Here is a 13,606-nt window from a genome sequence, read left to right as displayed (position 1 = left end):
GGGACTCGCGCGGGGCCTCCCCGGCCGGGGCCCCCAACCCCGGTCGCCTCTCGGAGGAGCAGAGCAAGACGGTGGAAGCCATCGAGATCGACTGCTACAACAGCCTGGCAGGTGAGCTGCACCGCGCCGCGCCGCGCTCCCGGCCCCTCCTTGCTCTGCCCTCCCCGGCTCCAGCCCGGAGCTGGTCCCTATTCTCTGGCCTCGGTCCTCCGGTCACCGCGCCGCGCCCCGCTCTCCCTCGCGGGGACCGTGCTGCTCCGGGAAGGAAAGCCCAAGAGGGGGGGACGCTTTGGAAAAAGTGTGACTTTTAGGATTAAACCTTTTGAAACTCGTGGTCATCCCGCATTCCTCCCCCGCATCCTCGTAAATTTCGCCTATAAATAGCGGGAAGGACAGATGGGGACCCAGCCGGCCTGGCGGCGACTGCTGCTACTACTGCTCACCAGTGGACCCGGGTCCATATGCGGGAAGCGGCACCCGGGGTGGGCCACCCGCACCCACCTCATGCCCGGTGGCTGCTGGCCTCGGGGATCGTTGACACCAGAGCTGGCCCTCACCTTCCCCCCAGCTGACCGCATCTCAGAGTCAAGTCCTCGCCCGAGTCCCTTTGGCCCCAGTGGCAAAGGGCAGTTTGCTACGATTCTTTCAGCATCTCAAGCAAAATGGATTCCAAAATGCACTTTCTTCTCTCTTCACCTGGCAACCGAGGCCCCAGCTGAGCAGGTGAAGAGAGCAATCTCAAAGGGAAACTAGTTCAAGGTTGGGCTTGAGCTGTGCTACATTCTCGCCCCCCCACCCCGCCCCCCACTCCGTGTAGCACTGGTTCTCACACCAGCTGACTGCTAGGCTTTGAGGAAAAGGGAGTCCTTTTATTGGGATAAGAAATTCCCAAGTACACTTTGGAGACTAAGGTCAAAGTCGGGCATTTTAAAAAATTAACAGGAAATTTTAAAGTCTCTAAAAACGGAGGAGTCTGGGTCATTCCAGGGCCTTCCTGAGAGAAGGTGGAAGAGGTTGGCAGAGGCCTTATATTTGAAAAGCAGTCTTTGGTCTTCTCCCACCTCATCTGGTGGGATTTGGGAATGACCCACCTCCTCTAATCAAATTAAAGGCCCTCACTCCTGGTCCCTAACCCTTGAAGTTGCCCAAACTCTTTAGCTCTGGACACTTGGCGCAGAGTTAGGTGAGGAGAATGGGTGTGGCTGGAGATGGATTTGTCTGGAGGCCAGACAGTTGGGGGATGAAAAATATATGTGGATAATTGTGCTCTGTTTCTAAGTGCCAGTCCGCTCTGTTCCCTTGGATGTCTCTAGTGCCTGCCTATCTCTGCTTCCATAAGGCCATATCCAGGGTCATCTTAGAGCCAGGCACTTTGTAATTCGTTAAGTAGTTTACACACGTAAAGGATTAATAATAATAGTAGTAGTAGCGACGGTGGGGATGGTGCTGCTGATGGCAGTCCTACTGGTAACTGCAGCAGGTAAAGTAGTAGTAATATGGCATAGGTGTATTTCAGTCAATCACAAGGCACATCGTGATTCCCTTCCTTTCCTGCAAGTCTCTGGCATGTTCACTACTGCCTGATGAATGTAAAGGGCAGAGTGGCCATGGGTGGAGAAATCACTAATGTAGTGATTTCAGACTGGCAGTAGAGTCTTCTATTTAGTATTTTCCATGGGCATTCTAGGGTTGCCCCTCACCCCATGCTATTGGCTGCCAGCCTATGGCTAGCACAGCCTACCTTCTACCCCAAAGTGGTTACATTTCCATGGTGAAACTGAAGCTGCGTCTTCCTTGCTCAGGCCAGCCCAGTGGGTGGGGCTAAGATCTGGACAGTTCCTCCACTTCCACGCCCACCCCCCCCACACACACTCCTGGAAAACTTTAGTGGTGAGAGAATGGAAAGTAGCAACGGCAGATTTCCCCTTCTGCTGCTTGTTCCAGTGCTCACCACTTATTAATATTCATAATTTATGGATTGCAAAAGTAATGCATGCCTATCGAATGTATTTTCTTTTAGAAAATGCAAAATTACCTATGGTCACAGCAACCTAAAGAAATCCATTGTGATATATTTCCTTCCTCTATCTTTTTCTTTACTTAAATGTAAACTGTTTACAAAGTGAAGGACCTCCTGCGTCCTGTTTTTACGCCCAGTCGCCATTGTATCTATCAGAGCATTTTTTACACTTCACTGAAATCTTTTTGTGAAGATTATTTTCAAGGGCAACCTAAAAATTTTAAATACGTGTTTACAATGATCATTTGATGGAAAGAGGAAGAAATGTGGTCCCTATTATTGTTGTTAAGACCAGAGCAATGCAGTGTGGCCTGTAAGATAATCTTTCCCCCTGTGCCTGATTGAAGGGAAGAGATAGCAACTGCAAGTTTGTTCTGGCAAAAAGGCAACTGGCCCTTCCATCCGGGCTGCAGTGCTGGCTGAGCAACCCAGTGGGCTCCAGGTAGGAACAGTCTGAAGATGTTGGTCCTCTCAAGAATCTGTCCTTCTACACAGCTGTGCATAGAGGAAGAGCTTTGGGGTTTAGAAGCAACATGGACTAGCTCAGAAATACCTGGAGGATTAGGCCATGTTGCTAAGGGCATCTCAGCACTAAACAAAAACTGTTGTGAGGCTTCTGGAGGAAATCTAGGTTCAGGTGGTCCTTGTACTCTGCATGGAAGGCCCCAAGAGAACAGCAAGTGGGCAGTTAGAATCTGCTAAGAGATATTCACCGAAAAATCCATTTAGATGACTTGAAGTGACCATTTGAAGGGTATGCAGGCAATTTGCAAGGTGCCTATGGTTGTGGTCTGTTCTGGCTTAGAGTTTCTTTCTGATTAGTAGGGATCTGGCCAGTGGTGCAAGTCTTCTCGATTTGATTGTGCATGTCTTATTCTCTAAGAAATTCAAGGGAAAAGATAGGCAGCATCTTCTTCCTTCAGAATTTCTAATGATTTTGATACAATGATTAGAAAAGATATTCTGACCTGCCAGGGGAGATGTAGACATGTAATTCTTACCAAGGCTACAAAAGAGGCATATACTGGCCAACTGATCGACTCCCATTGACCTCAAACAAGACACAGGGCTCCCCTGGGGCCTTGGAATGGTCTGTGCAAAACCTCTTGAAGGACAGAGCCTTTTGCTTTACATCTGTTCCTGTGGGATTGTGAGGGCCCCAGCTGGGATGTGATCAAAAGGTTGTAATGCATGACTTTGTGGGTATTTTCAAATGATGTTCAAGACTCAGATGCCCACAGTGGAGATGAGTGCTGGCAGGCCATGGCATTGAATCTGAAGGCTAGATGAGAGTCAGCTTAGGCCCCTATTCCTGGCACACCCTGTGGCTTTGTATAAGTCCCTACCACATTATTTTATATCCATCTTCCTATCCATTTAGAGCTATGTTTGGGAGGGGTTTTATTTGTTTTACCAAAGGACAGGTAATTTCTATTGAATTAAAAGTCCCAGGAGAGGGGAATGACACGGCCTAAATAAGTCACACCTGAAAAAGGCCTGGATGAGAGTCAGTTTTATCAGTACTTGTTTTATCTTCAAGCCATAGAACCAGAGCCAGCTACATAATTTGTGGGGCCCAATGGAAAATGAAAATGTGGGCTCCTTCTTCAAAAAGCCGAAGAAAATTGTCCTTAAAGGTCTTAAAAAATAAAGCTTTTCCCCTTTCAGGATCTCTCTCGACATGGTGTTTTTATCTGCTATTTAATGTCATTATTAGAAAATGATAATTTTAAAGGATTGGCGTGAATTAGCCATTCATCTTTATAGTGTGCAGTGCCAGTTTTAAGTGGAAATACAAGAGCACTTAACTGGGATGTGAAATCACCTAAGTTCCACAGTTCACATTTTGCAGTTGGTACGTGCATATGTACTTTATTCCTGCTGGAACTGTGAAAATGCTGACAAAATGAACTCAACTGCTTTTATTTCACTTTTTATATGCATACTTTTTTTGTGCCCTCTTTACCAATCTTGCCTTTCTGATGAGTAAGGAAAGGAAAGGGAGCTATTCCTTACTCCCACCCAAATCTTTCCTTCTCTGTCATCATTTTCAGCCTAAGTGGTTGGCTAGCACAGGGAAGTAACTTAAGCAAGAAAGGATATGCTGGGGTTTTAGGTTATTTGTGTTTCGTAGAACACTGTTGCTTCCTTTCTGCATTTGAAGCAATTTCTGGGTTGAATGGAAAGCCTGGCCTCTTTGGGCTGTCAGTGTAGGTGCTTACTTGGTTATAGACCAAGCACCCTTACCTTATGTTTGCTGAACTCCCCTTTATCATGGAACCACTGTATGCTTATGGGGCACTGTGAATGGTAGGTACTACATGGGGTTGCAAAGAGTGTTTGTGCCTCTCTTCTGATCATGTTCATGCTCCATTATCCCATTGGGCTTCACTTACAAAAGAAAGAAAGAAAGTGAAGGTGCTCAGTCTTTGCAACCCCGTGGACTGTAGCCCACCAGGCTTCTCCATCCATGGGATTTTCCAGGCAAGAGTACCGGTGTGAGTTGCCATTTCCTTCTCCGGGGGATCTTCCCGACCCGGGAATCAAACCCAGGTCTCTGGCATTGCAGGCAGACACTTTACCCTCTGAGACACCAGGGAAGCCTTCCAAAACATAGTTTCAAAGATAAAATAAGAATTTCAAGAAGTCAACAGCAGAGCATTAAATCAAATACAAGGAACTTCTGAACATGGGTCCTGTGTGACTGTACCCTTGAAGCCACCCCACAATGGGACACCAGTAGATGATTGAGCACATGCATCTAAGGTGGACAAAACTAAATACAGACTCTGAGGCAGATTCTAAGACAAAAGGTACCTGACAGAAATCAGTGTGGGAACCAAAGGACTGAGCATGAAGATGGATAAATTAAGAATGCAAGAATCAGTTGTTAAAAGAAGAGGTCAAGAGCTAGAGACAAGCAGTAACCTGGTAACCAGAAGATGAGTTGTTGGGATAAGAACTGGCAAAGGAAGGGGAAAGAAGAGAGAGGTTTCATGTTAAGATGCTCAGCCAAGATCTTGCCATCTGGATGGGAGAGCTTGACCCGCCAAGCCATTGTTGACCCAAGGCTGGTCCTCGGGCAGCCCCTTGACCAATAAATCTTAAGCCTGTAAACATGACTTTGAAGATCATCTTCCAAGAAAGAATATGAGAATTTAAACTTGTAGAATGCTTTCAAGAAAAGAATATGCCAAATGTAGACTTCAGGCTGAGTTTCTGAAGTGGATTCTGAAGTTCCTTAGTTTCCCTACGAAACTAAGTAGTGAGTTGGATGGCTCATAGCCAGCGACTCTCTAGGACATCTGGAAGTAAGAGTCCCTATAGCCAAAATGCAGGGGAGTGCCCCATCCAAGTCACAGGGACTTGCTGCAGGGTGGACAGGAGGGCCAAGATGTAGAGCAGCCAGAAACTGTTCCCAGAGCTTCACAGGTTGGGAGTGACCTGTGAGATGGAACATTCTCTCCTGCCAGCTGTTTTCTTTCATCACCAGGTTGTACCTCCTGCATACAACTAGGATGAAAACACAGTGTTTCACCCAACCAACCAGCAATTTCCTAATTTCCAGATATTTGGCTTTGGGAAATCAGATGTCCATGCTGGGACCAGATTGTCACTAAGATGATACTGCGGTCCATTCCCAATCACATAGCAGCAGCCACGGCTCTAGCATGGACAATGTACCAGATATTAAAAAAGCCAAAGCTAAGGGAATTCCCTGGCTGTCCAGTGCTTAGTATGTGGTGTTCTCACTGCCAAGGACCAACGTTCCATCCCTGGTTGGGAAAGTAAGATTCTGCAAGCCATGCGGTATGAGATATGTGTGTCAGTGGGGAAGGTACTTTAAAAAAAAAAAAGGCCAAAGATAATACTACATATGATTAAAAGTGTTTATGGGCTTCCCATGTGGTGCTAGTGGTAAAAAATATGCCTGCCAATGCAGGAGATGAAAGAGACGTGGGTTTGACCCCTGTGTTGGGAGGATCCCCTGGAGGAGGGCATGACAACTCACTCCAGTATTCTTGCCTGGAGAATCCCATGGACAGAGAAGCTCTGGCAGACTACAGTCCGTATGGTCGCAAAGAGTAGGACATGACTGATGCCACTTAGCAGGCACATACAGTCTTCCTCATGGATTTCATATTGCCTTGAAATTATTATTAGGGTAAAGCTCATTATCTTCCTTTTATGCATACATACACATTTTCATATCAGCAACGAAATGATGCCATGTCTGGTAGGACTCAAAACCAACAGTTCCCAAATTTTATAATAAACTCTACTGAAAAATTATAATATATATATATATCTATCTGAATCACTTTGTCATATACCTGAAACTAACATAACATTTGTAAATCAACTATACTTCAATTTAAAAAAAAAAGGAAGCAGATGTGATGTGTAGCGCCAAGGAGAGTTGACTTGAATCAGAAAAGTCTTGGGTTGAAATGTATCCAAGTGAAAAAAAAAAAAAAAGAAGAAATGTATCCAAGTGGACCTTCTCTTCTTGTTCAGCCAAAAGGAGTTTAAAACAGCACTCAAATTACAGACAACATTACACAGAGGAAGACTGTGGAGCAAAGGTTTCCCTTCCACAGTGTGTCCATGTGTAAAAAATGAAAGTGCTAAGGAAGTGCTAACTAGCTAGCTTGAGTGTTATGTAAAATCAGAATTATGATTTCAGATTTGGATATGACCCTTACTGTGGTGTGTGAATTTCCTTGTCAACATCACCACCTTGTCATCAACATGAGCTTAGACACTTCCAAAAATAGGGATACTCACCACTACCTAAAGTGACTTATTTAGCAACCACCACCACAAAACAACAGCTACAATGATAATGACAGTCACAACGATGGCAGTAAAGACTACCGTGACGGGCCCAGTTTCTGGCATCCAGTAGATTTTCCATGAATGTGTTTGAAAGGAATGAAAATACTCATCCCAGCCTTTGTCTCATATTAAGGATCCAAGAAATTCAATCCTTAATATTAATTAATATTAATTGAGCAACTAATAGGCGCTAGACCCTGGGCTTGAGAGCTGGGTACACAGACAAGGTCACTGAACTTACATATATACCTATGTAACTTGTGAGACAGAAAATCCAAGCTCAGAAGAGTTAAGTCCCTTGCCCATGGTCACATAGTTGTATATGGCAAACTGGAATTTCTCATCTCCCAGGTCCCTAATTTGAAAGCCTATGATTTTAAACACTCACCCCACACCCTCCATCTTTAGAAGTTTCTTTCTTAGGTACAAAAATTTGCCTCCTTGAAATTTCTATCGATCCATTCGTAGTCTATCTACCTTTTGAAGCAACACAGAATACATCTCATCAGTGTAACAGGGGAAACCCTTGACATTTTTAGGGCAACTCGCTTGCCCATCCTCCAGTTTTGTCTTCTGTTAAGTTATTCCTTTTTTTATTTTAATGAAAAAAAAGTCACTACTTTTTTTTTTTTTTTACCGTGATGTGCTTTGTATGTTTAGGATTCCCATTTCATGACCATCCTGGGTGGTTAAGGGGAAAGTGTCCTGTACTCTGCACCAGGTTCTATGTCACTAGGAAGGAGACTTGAATTTATATGGACAGAGAGGAATAAGAATCTGATGAGTCACAATTTCTAATGAACCGTATTATGCCCCTCTATCCAGAGTGTGTAAATTCTAGTTAAGAGGTCTTGAGAAATTTAAGTGGATCTGTTAAGAGTAGGAATTCATTTCAGCCATTACTTTTTCAGTGATCAGTTTTGTGGATACAATAAGGAAAATGACCCACTAGAAGAGGAACATCTGGACTTGTCCAAGTGCATTATTGCAGACCCGGTCAGTTTTAATGTCATGAGAGTAATGATCCCATCATTTAAAAATATGTTCCGGTTTAAGTGCTAAATGAGATTGGACACAATATTATTCTGTGTGGCATGGAACATTTGCTCTCCTAACATCCTCTAAAGTAGTATTTATTTTTAAGTTTGTGTTTTTGTGACTGACTGATAAGTTCTAACTTTGGGAGCCAAAACCTCGTGTCCCAAGAAACGAAAACAACCCCTCCCCCAAACCCAGCAGTAAGCAGTCCAGTTGGCTCTGTGTATAGTGGGATGGGAACTGAAGGAGACTCATGTGACAGCTGGTGGCACATTCACTACATACGTGAACTTAATCTGGTCACAAGACCTCTAGTCTTGAGTTTCCTCACTTGCTAAATGGGTATAATCATGCCAGCTTAACTCACAGGGTAAGGATGAGAAGCAAGAAGATAATGTATGAATGTACTTTATAAACTATAAAGTATTGAAGTATAAGTTAGCCTTTGAAGTCAATGGGGGTGTTTAGGAGAAAGACAAAAGAATAGAAAAAAGAAGTGGGGGGCTTCCCTGGTGGCTCAGTGGTGGAGAGCTCACCTGCTAATACGGGAGACACGGGTTCGACCCCTGGTCTGGGACAGTCCCACGTGCGGTGGAGCAACTGGGCCCAGGCACCACAGCTGTTGAGCCTGTGTTCAAGAGCCTGGGAACCACAGTGAATGAGCCCATGTGCCACAACTACTGAAGCCCACGTGCTCTAGAACCCATGCTCTGCACCAAGAGAAGCCTCCACCACAGTGAGAAACCTGTGCAACACAAATGGAGAGTATCCCCTGCTCTCTGCAACTAGAGAAAAGCCCACACAGGAATGAAGACCCCCGTACAGTCAAAAATAAATAAATAAAATTATTTTTTAAAAAAAGAAGTGGGGGGAATACCATGGTGGTCCAGTGTCTAAGACTCCATGCTCCCAATGCCAGGGGACCTGGGCTTGATCCCTGGTCAGGGAACTGGATCCCACATGCCACAGTGAAGACCTGGTGCAGCCAAGTAAATAATAGATAGACATAAAATAAAAAGAAATAAGAAGTGGGAACTGCCCAGTGAAGGAAATTCCCACTAATTCTAACAATTTTCAAAGGGATCCTTGAATAGTATCCCTAGTTGCTGCTGCTGCTGCTGCTAAGTCGCTTCAGTCGTGTCCGACTCTGTGCGACCCCATAGACGGCGGCCCACCAGGCTCCCTGTCCCTGGGATTCTCCAGGCAAGAGCACTGGAGTGGGCTGCCATTTCCTTCTCCAATGCATGAAAGGGAAAAGTGAAAGTGAAGTCACTCAGTCATGTCCGACTCTTCTCGACCCCATGGTCTGTAGCCTACCAGGCTCCTCCGTCCATGGGATTTTCCAGGCAAGAGTACTGGAGTGGGGTGCCATTGCCTTCTCCAAGTATCCCTAGTAGATACTAGGAAAAGTCTCTTGATGCATGGTTTCTACATTCAGTATCTATCCCATTTGGTTTCAAACACACAGACTCAAATGATTCCCCAAATGCAGGTCATCCACAAAAAGAAAAGCACTTGCTAATAAAGCAAAAGTGTTTCTGATGAGAAGAAAGTGACGGACATTCTTTGCAGGCCAAGTTCCCCCACTTGTCTTCAGATGTCCCCATCGAGAACACAGCAGAAGTGTGACTTGATGGAGTGATACAGACAGCAAGTTCTGTCTCTCATTGGTCAGCTGCCTGGAATCAAAGGATCTTGCCTCAAGTTTTCTGACGTCCGAGGGTTGGAGTCCAGAATCTCGGAGGTCCTTTCCCGCTCTGCAAAGAATAATTCTCCATTCTTTCTGAACTGGGTGGCCGTTACCCAGAATGGGAGAGATCTGTGTGGATGGATAGGAACCAGTCTCCAAAATCTATCATTATGTGAAAAGGCAGGGGTTTCCCTGGTGGTCTAGTGGTTAGGAATCCATCTCCCAATGCAGGGGACACAGGTTTGATCCCTGGCCCGAGATGATTCCACATCCCACGGAGCAACTAAGCCCATGGACCACAACTACGGAGCCAGTGCCCCAGAGCCCACGAGCTGCAACTGCTGAGCCCAGACACAGAACTACTGAGCCCACCTGCTGCAGCTGTTGAAGCCTGCACGCATAGGGCCTGTGCTCTGTCGCCGGAGAAGCCACTGCAAAGAGAAGCCCACGCACCACAACCAGCGAAAGCCTGTATGCAGCAGCGAAGACCCAGCTCAGCCAAAAATAAATAAATAAAAATCTTTTTTGAAAAAAGGCAGAATGCAGAACAGTGTTTAAAAAGTATAAACTAGCATCAGCATATACACTAGTACAGTATTTGCTTTCAAGAAGATTATCTGAAATTATGCAAGTGAAGCTGTTCGTTTGAATACAGAACTGGACATTTTTCCTTTTCTTTTTGATGATTACGACTTCATTGTTTTTAGAGCAATTAAAGGTTTATAGACCTGGAGAAGGGAATGGCAACCCACTCCAGTATTCTTGCCTGGAGAATCCCACGGACAGAGGAGCCTGACAGGCTGCAATCCATGGGGTTGCAAAGAGTCGCGCATGACTGCGCGACTAACCCTAAAAATTTATAGCAAAACTGAAGGTAAAGAACGGAAATTTCTCGTATACTGCCTGCTCCCATATATGCCTAGCCTGCCCTGGAGTGGTATGTTTCTTACAATAATCTGTATTGACCCAGAACGATCACCAAAAGTCCATGGTTTACTTCGAGGTTCTCTCTCCTGTTGTACATTCTGTGGACTTAGACAAGTGTATGATGACATGTCCATGTCACTGTGGTGCCATACAGAGTGCTTTCCCTGCCCTTAACATCCTCTGTGTGCTTCCTCGTCATCTCTTAGCCCACCCCAGCCCCTGGCAGCCACTGACCTTTTTACTGGCTCCATCGTTTGCTTTTTCCAGAATGTCCTATAGTTGGAATCGTACAGTGTGTAGCCTTTGCAGTCTAATTTCTTTCACTTAGTCATATGCATTTAAGGTTCCTCTGTGTTCCTTTTTTAACTTTTTCTTCTAAATCTTTCTATAGTGTATGACTTTTCTAAGTATATGCATTATTATTTTTATTTTTAATGAAAAACGATGACAGGATTATCTGTGTGGAAAGATTATGCATAGTTTTGCTTCTTTTATTTTCCCCCTAAAAAAAGCCCACCTTATTCACGTAATTTTTAATGCTGTTCTGGATATTACCTGAGTCTTGTCTAATCATGTCAGAATGTGACACATAAGATGTCAAGCAAAATTATCCCAAGCCCCAAACTTTCTCTTATTATCCCATCTTATGACTTATCCTTTCTGCAGTGCCCATCACCCCAAAGCACACCCAGGGCTAGGTCCTGGCAGCATGGTACCCCCACAGCAGGGGGATGGTAGCACATGAGTGATGGTGTGAATCTGCTGGTGAGATAGGGAAGAAAGTTGAGTCAGAGCTTGTGATACAGACTGGTCCTGAGCAGTTGTGATGTGCCTCTGGTGTAGAGGAAGGGACCGTATCGGTGGTCCATGACCAAGATTCTTTTCGGCCCCTGAGTCTAGGAAATCCTGCCCCGTCAGTAGCTCAGAAACAGCACCCGGAAGGAAGCTCACTGGCTCATCAGATCCTTATTGGATGCTTGCCATGGCTGTTAAATCTCAAACCCACTGTGTTCTCCACAGAACATGGCACGGGGTTGTGGGAGCAGGGTTCTCATCTAGACTCTGCTGCTCACTTGCACTGTGATTTTGGAAAGGTCACATCACTCCGAGCCTCAGTTTCCTCATATGTAAACAGCAAGGTGTTGGGTCAGATGCCCTCCAAGTCCCCTTTCAGAAGTGTTGAGCCGTCTAGGATTTTGAAAACTGTCTAGTGTCCCCACCCCACCCCCACCCTCCTCTAGCCTCTCTCTCTTCTGGAAGCAAGCAGATTTAGAAAGGAAACAGGAAACAAGCTCCCTTTTGTTCTAGTTTACTGATAGGTGCTGACAAATAGGCATGAGAGATCTCAACCAAGATTTCCAAGGTAACCTTGCAAATATGAAGGTAAACCAAAATAAAGGAACCCACAGTCTTGCAGAGTGAGAGTCAGACAGAGGGTCTCCAAGAGGAACGAGAGTGGGGTTGGAAGCCTCTTTAAAATATTACCTGGGTGCTGGAATCTAAAGTGATGGCACCAGATATTACCTATTGCTGCTAGATCTTCTCAGATTATTCCAAAATTCAGACTTTGATTCTTAGCAGGCCATCATTCACCCTAGGAAATCTGGCAAAACTAGCTACATTAGACCAGGAAGTTCTGTTGGAGCCAGTAAAAGGCTTTTAAGAAATGAGCTGGGAGTGGTGGGGCCAAGCGTTTCAGGGAACAGTTGCTAAGCTGTAGCATCTCAGAGAGTTGCTACCCTTGGCTTAAGACTGGAGAGCCCTGAGGAGTCTCGGCCAGGTCCTGAGCACATCTGGACCAGGATGTGATTCTGGACCTATTGCTTGTGCAGAGTCAGAACTTAGCTCCTTTCTCAAATGGACCCGAACCTCAGATTGCAGATGCCAACTGGTCATTGGAACTTGTGTCTCTGACACCTCCAGGGAGAGAAAGGCTGTGTCCCTGTGTGTGCCAGTGAAAATGGGGTAGGGGGGTGAAGAGAGGAAGCAGAGAAGCACAGAGAAACAGGCAGGCACAGACTTAGACCCCAGAAAACCTAAGGGCAAGGAGGCCTAATGGAAAGGAACTTTACTTAGCATAAGAGGGTCTGGCTTTGACCCCTGACTTCCCATCTACTCCTCCATTAACCTTGGTACAGTCCCAATCTTAACAAGCTTCTGTTTCCATTATAGCATGGGAGCAATAATATGCACCAGATCGGACTGTGATGATTGAAATTAAAGGATACATGCATGCATGCCCACTACAGTGCCTAGCACGTAACTGATGCTTAATAGGTGATGGCTATATGTAAATCTAGCTTCTCTGGTGGCTCAGGCGGTAAAGCGTCTGCCTACAATGCGGGAAACCTGGGTTCAATCCCTGGGTTGGGAAGACCTCCTGGAGAAGGAAATGGCAACCCACTCCAGTATTCTTGCCTGGAAAATCCCGTGGACGAAGGAGCCGGTAGGCTACAGCCCATAGGGTTGCAAAGAGTCTGACACGACTGAGCGACTTCACTTTCTCTTTCATGTGTAAATCTAACTCCTACTACAGTAAGTGCTGTGGCAGGAAAGTGTGCAAGAGGGGAGGACAAAGGACTCAGCAAAGGAGACTGGGGGAATATGGGAAGCAAGTGAGCAAAAGAGGGATCAGGGCAAGTCTCAGCTCTTAAGTGTCTGCAGGGCAGAGGAGGTGAGCAAGATGTGAACCGAGAGCCTTTGGTGTGGGTGTTTCCTACCTGGGCCCACGAGGCTGGGTGAACAATAATCCACCAGGCTTCCTCTGAAAGGCAGCTGATCTCCTGCAGGACCAAGGGCCATGGGACCCCTAAGGTTTGTGCCTGCTTCCATTTTCTCAGGGTATAAGTCAAGCCATTGACTTGTAACATTTAGAAACTGCTGGGTTCTAGGCAGACATGTCTCTGGCCTGAGATTGTGCGGGCAAATAAGCCTCAGACAGACGGTGTCTGTTCTCCACCCCTTTCCATCCTCCACCCCAGGATGCTCTGACCCATTCTTTGAACTGAACTAGCAGAGGAAGAACCTCGGACTCTCTCACAAGTCAGACCAGTTCAGAGTCTGAGAGCAGAGAGCAAGGATGTTCCAGGAAG

The 13,606-nt window shown here is 45.7% G+C and overlaps 1 protein-coding gene across 1 annotated transcript in view; it reads left to right on the top strand.

Moving 5' to 3' along the window:
- Positions 1-13,606, top strand: part of TTC9 (tetratricopeptide repeat domain 9) — a 35,317-nt gene that overhangs the window by 2,255 nt on the left and 19,456 nt on the right. The window contains exon 3 of the mRNA XM_010846814.1: positions 2-111. Within this exon, the coding sequence (XP_010845116.1) occupies positions 2-111 (110 nt within the window). The remainder of the gene's footprint in view (position 1; positions 112-13,606) is intronic.

Source organism: Bison bison, unplaced genomic scaffold (assembly GCF_000754665.1).
Source record: "Bison bison bison isolate TAMUID 2011002044 unplaced genomic scaffold, Bison_UMD1.0 scf7180017864239, whole genome shotgun sequence".
Classification (NCBI taxonomy): Eukaryota; Metazoa; Chordata; class Mammalia; order Artiodactyla; family Bovidae; genus Bison; species Bison bison.
The sequence above is the reverse complement of the archived record's forward strand: the minus strand, read 5'-3'. Positions and strand labels throughout refer to the sequence as shown.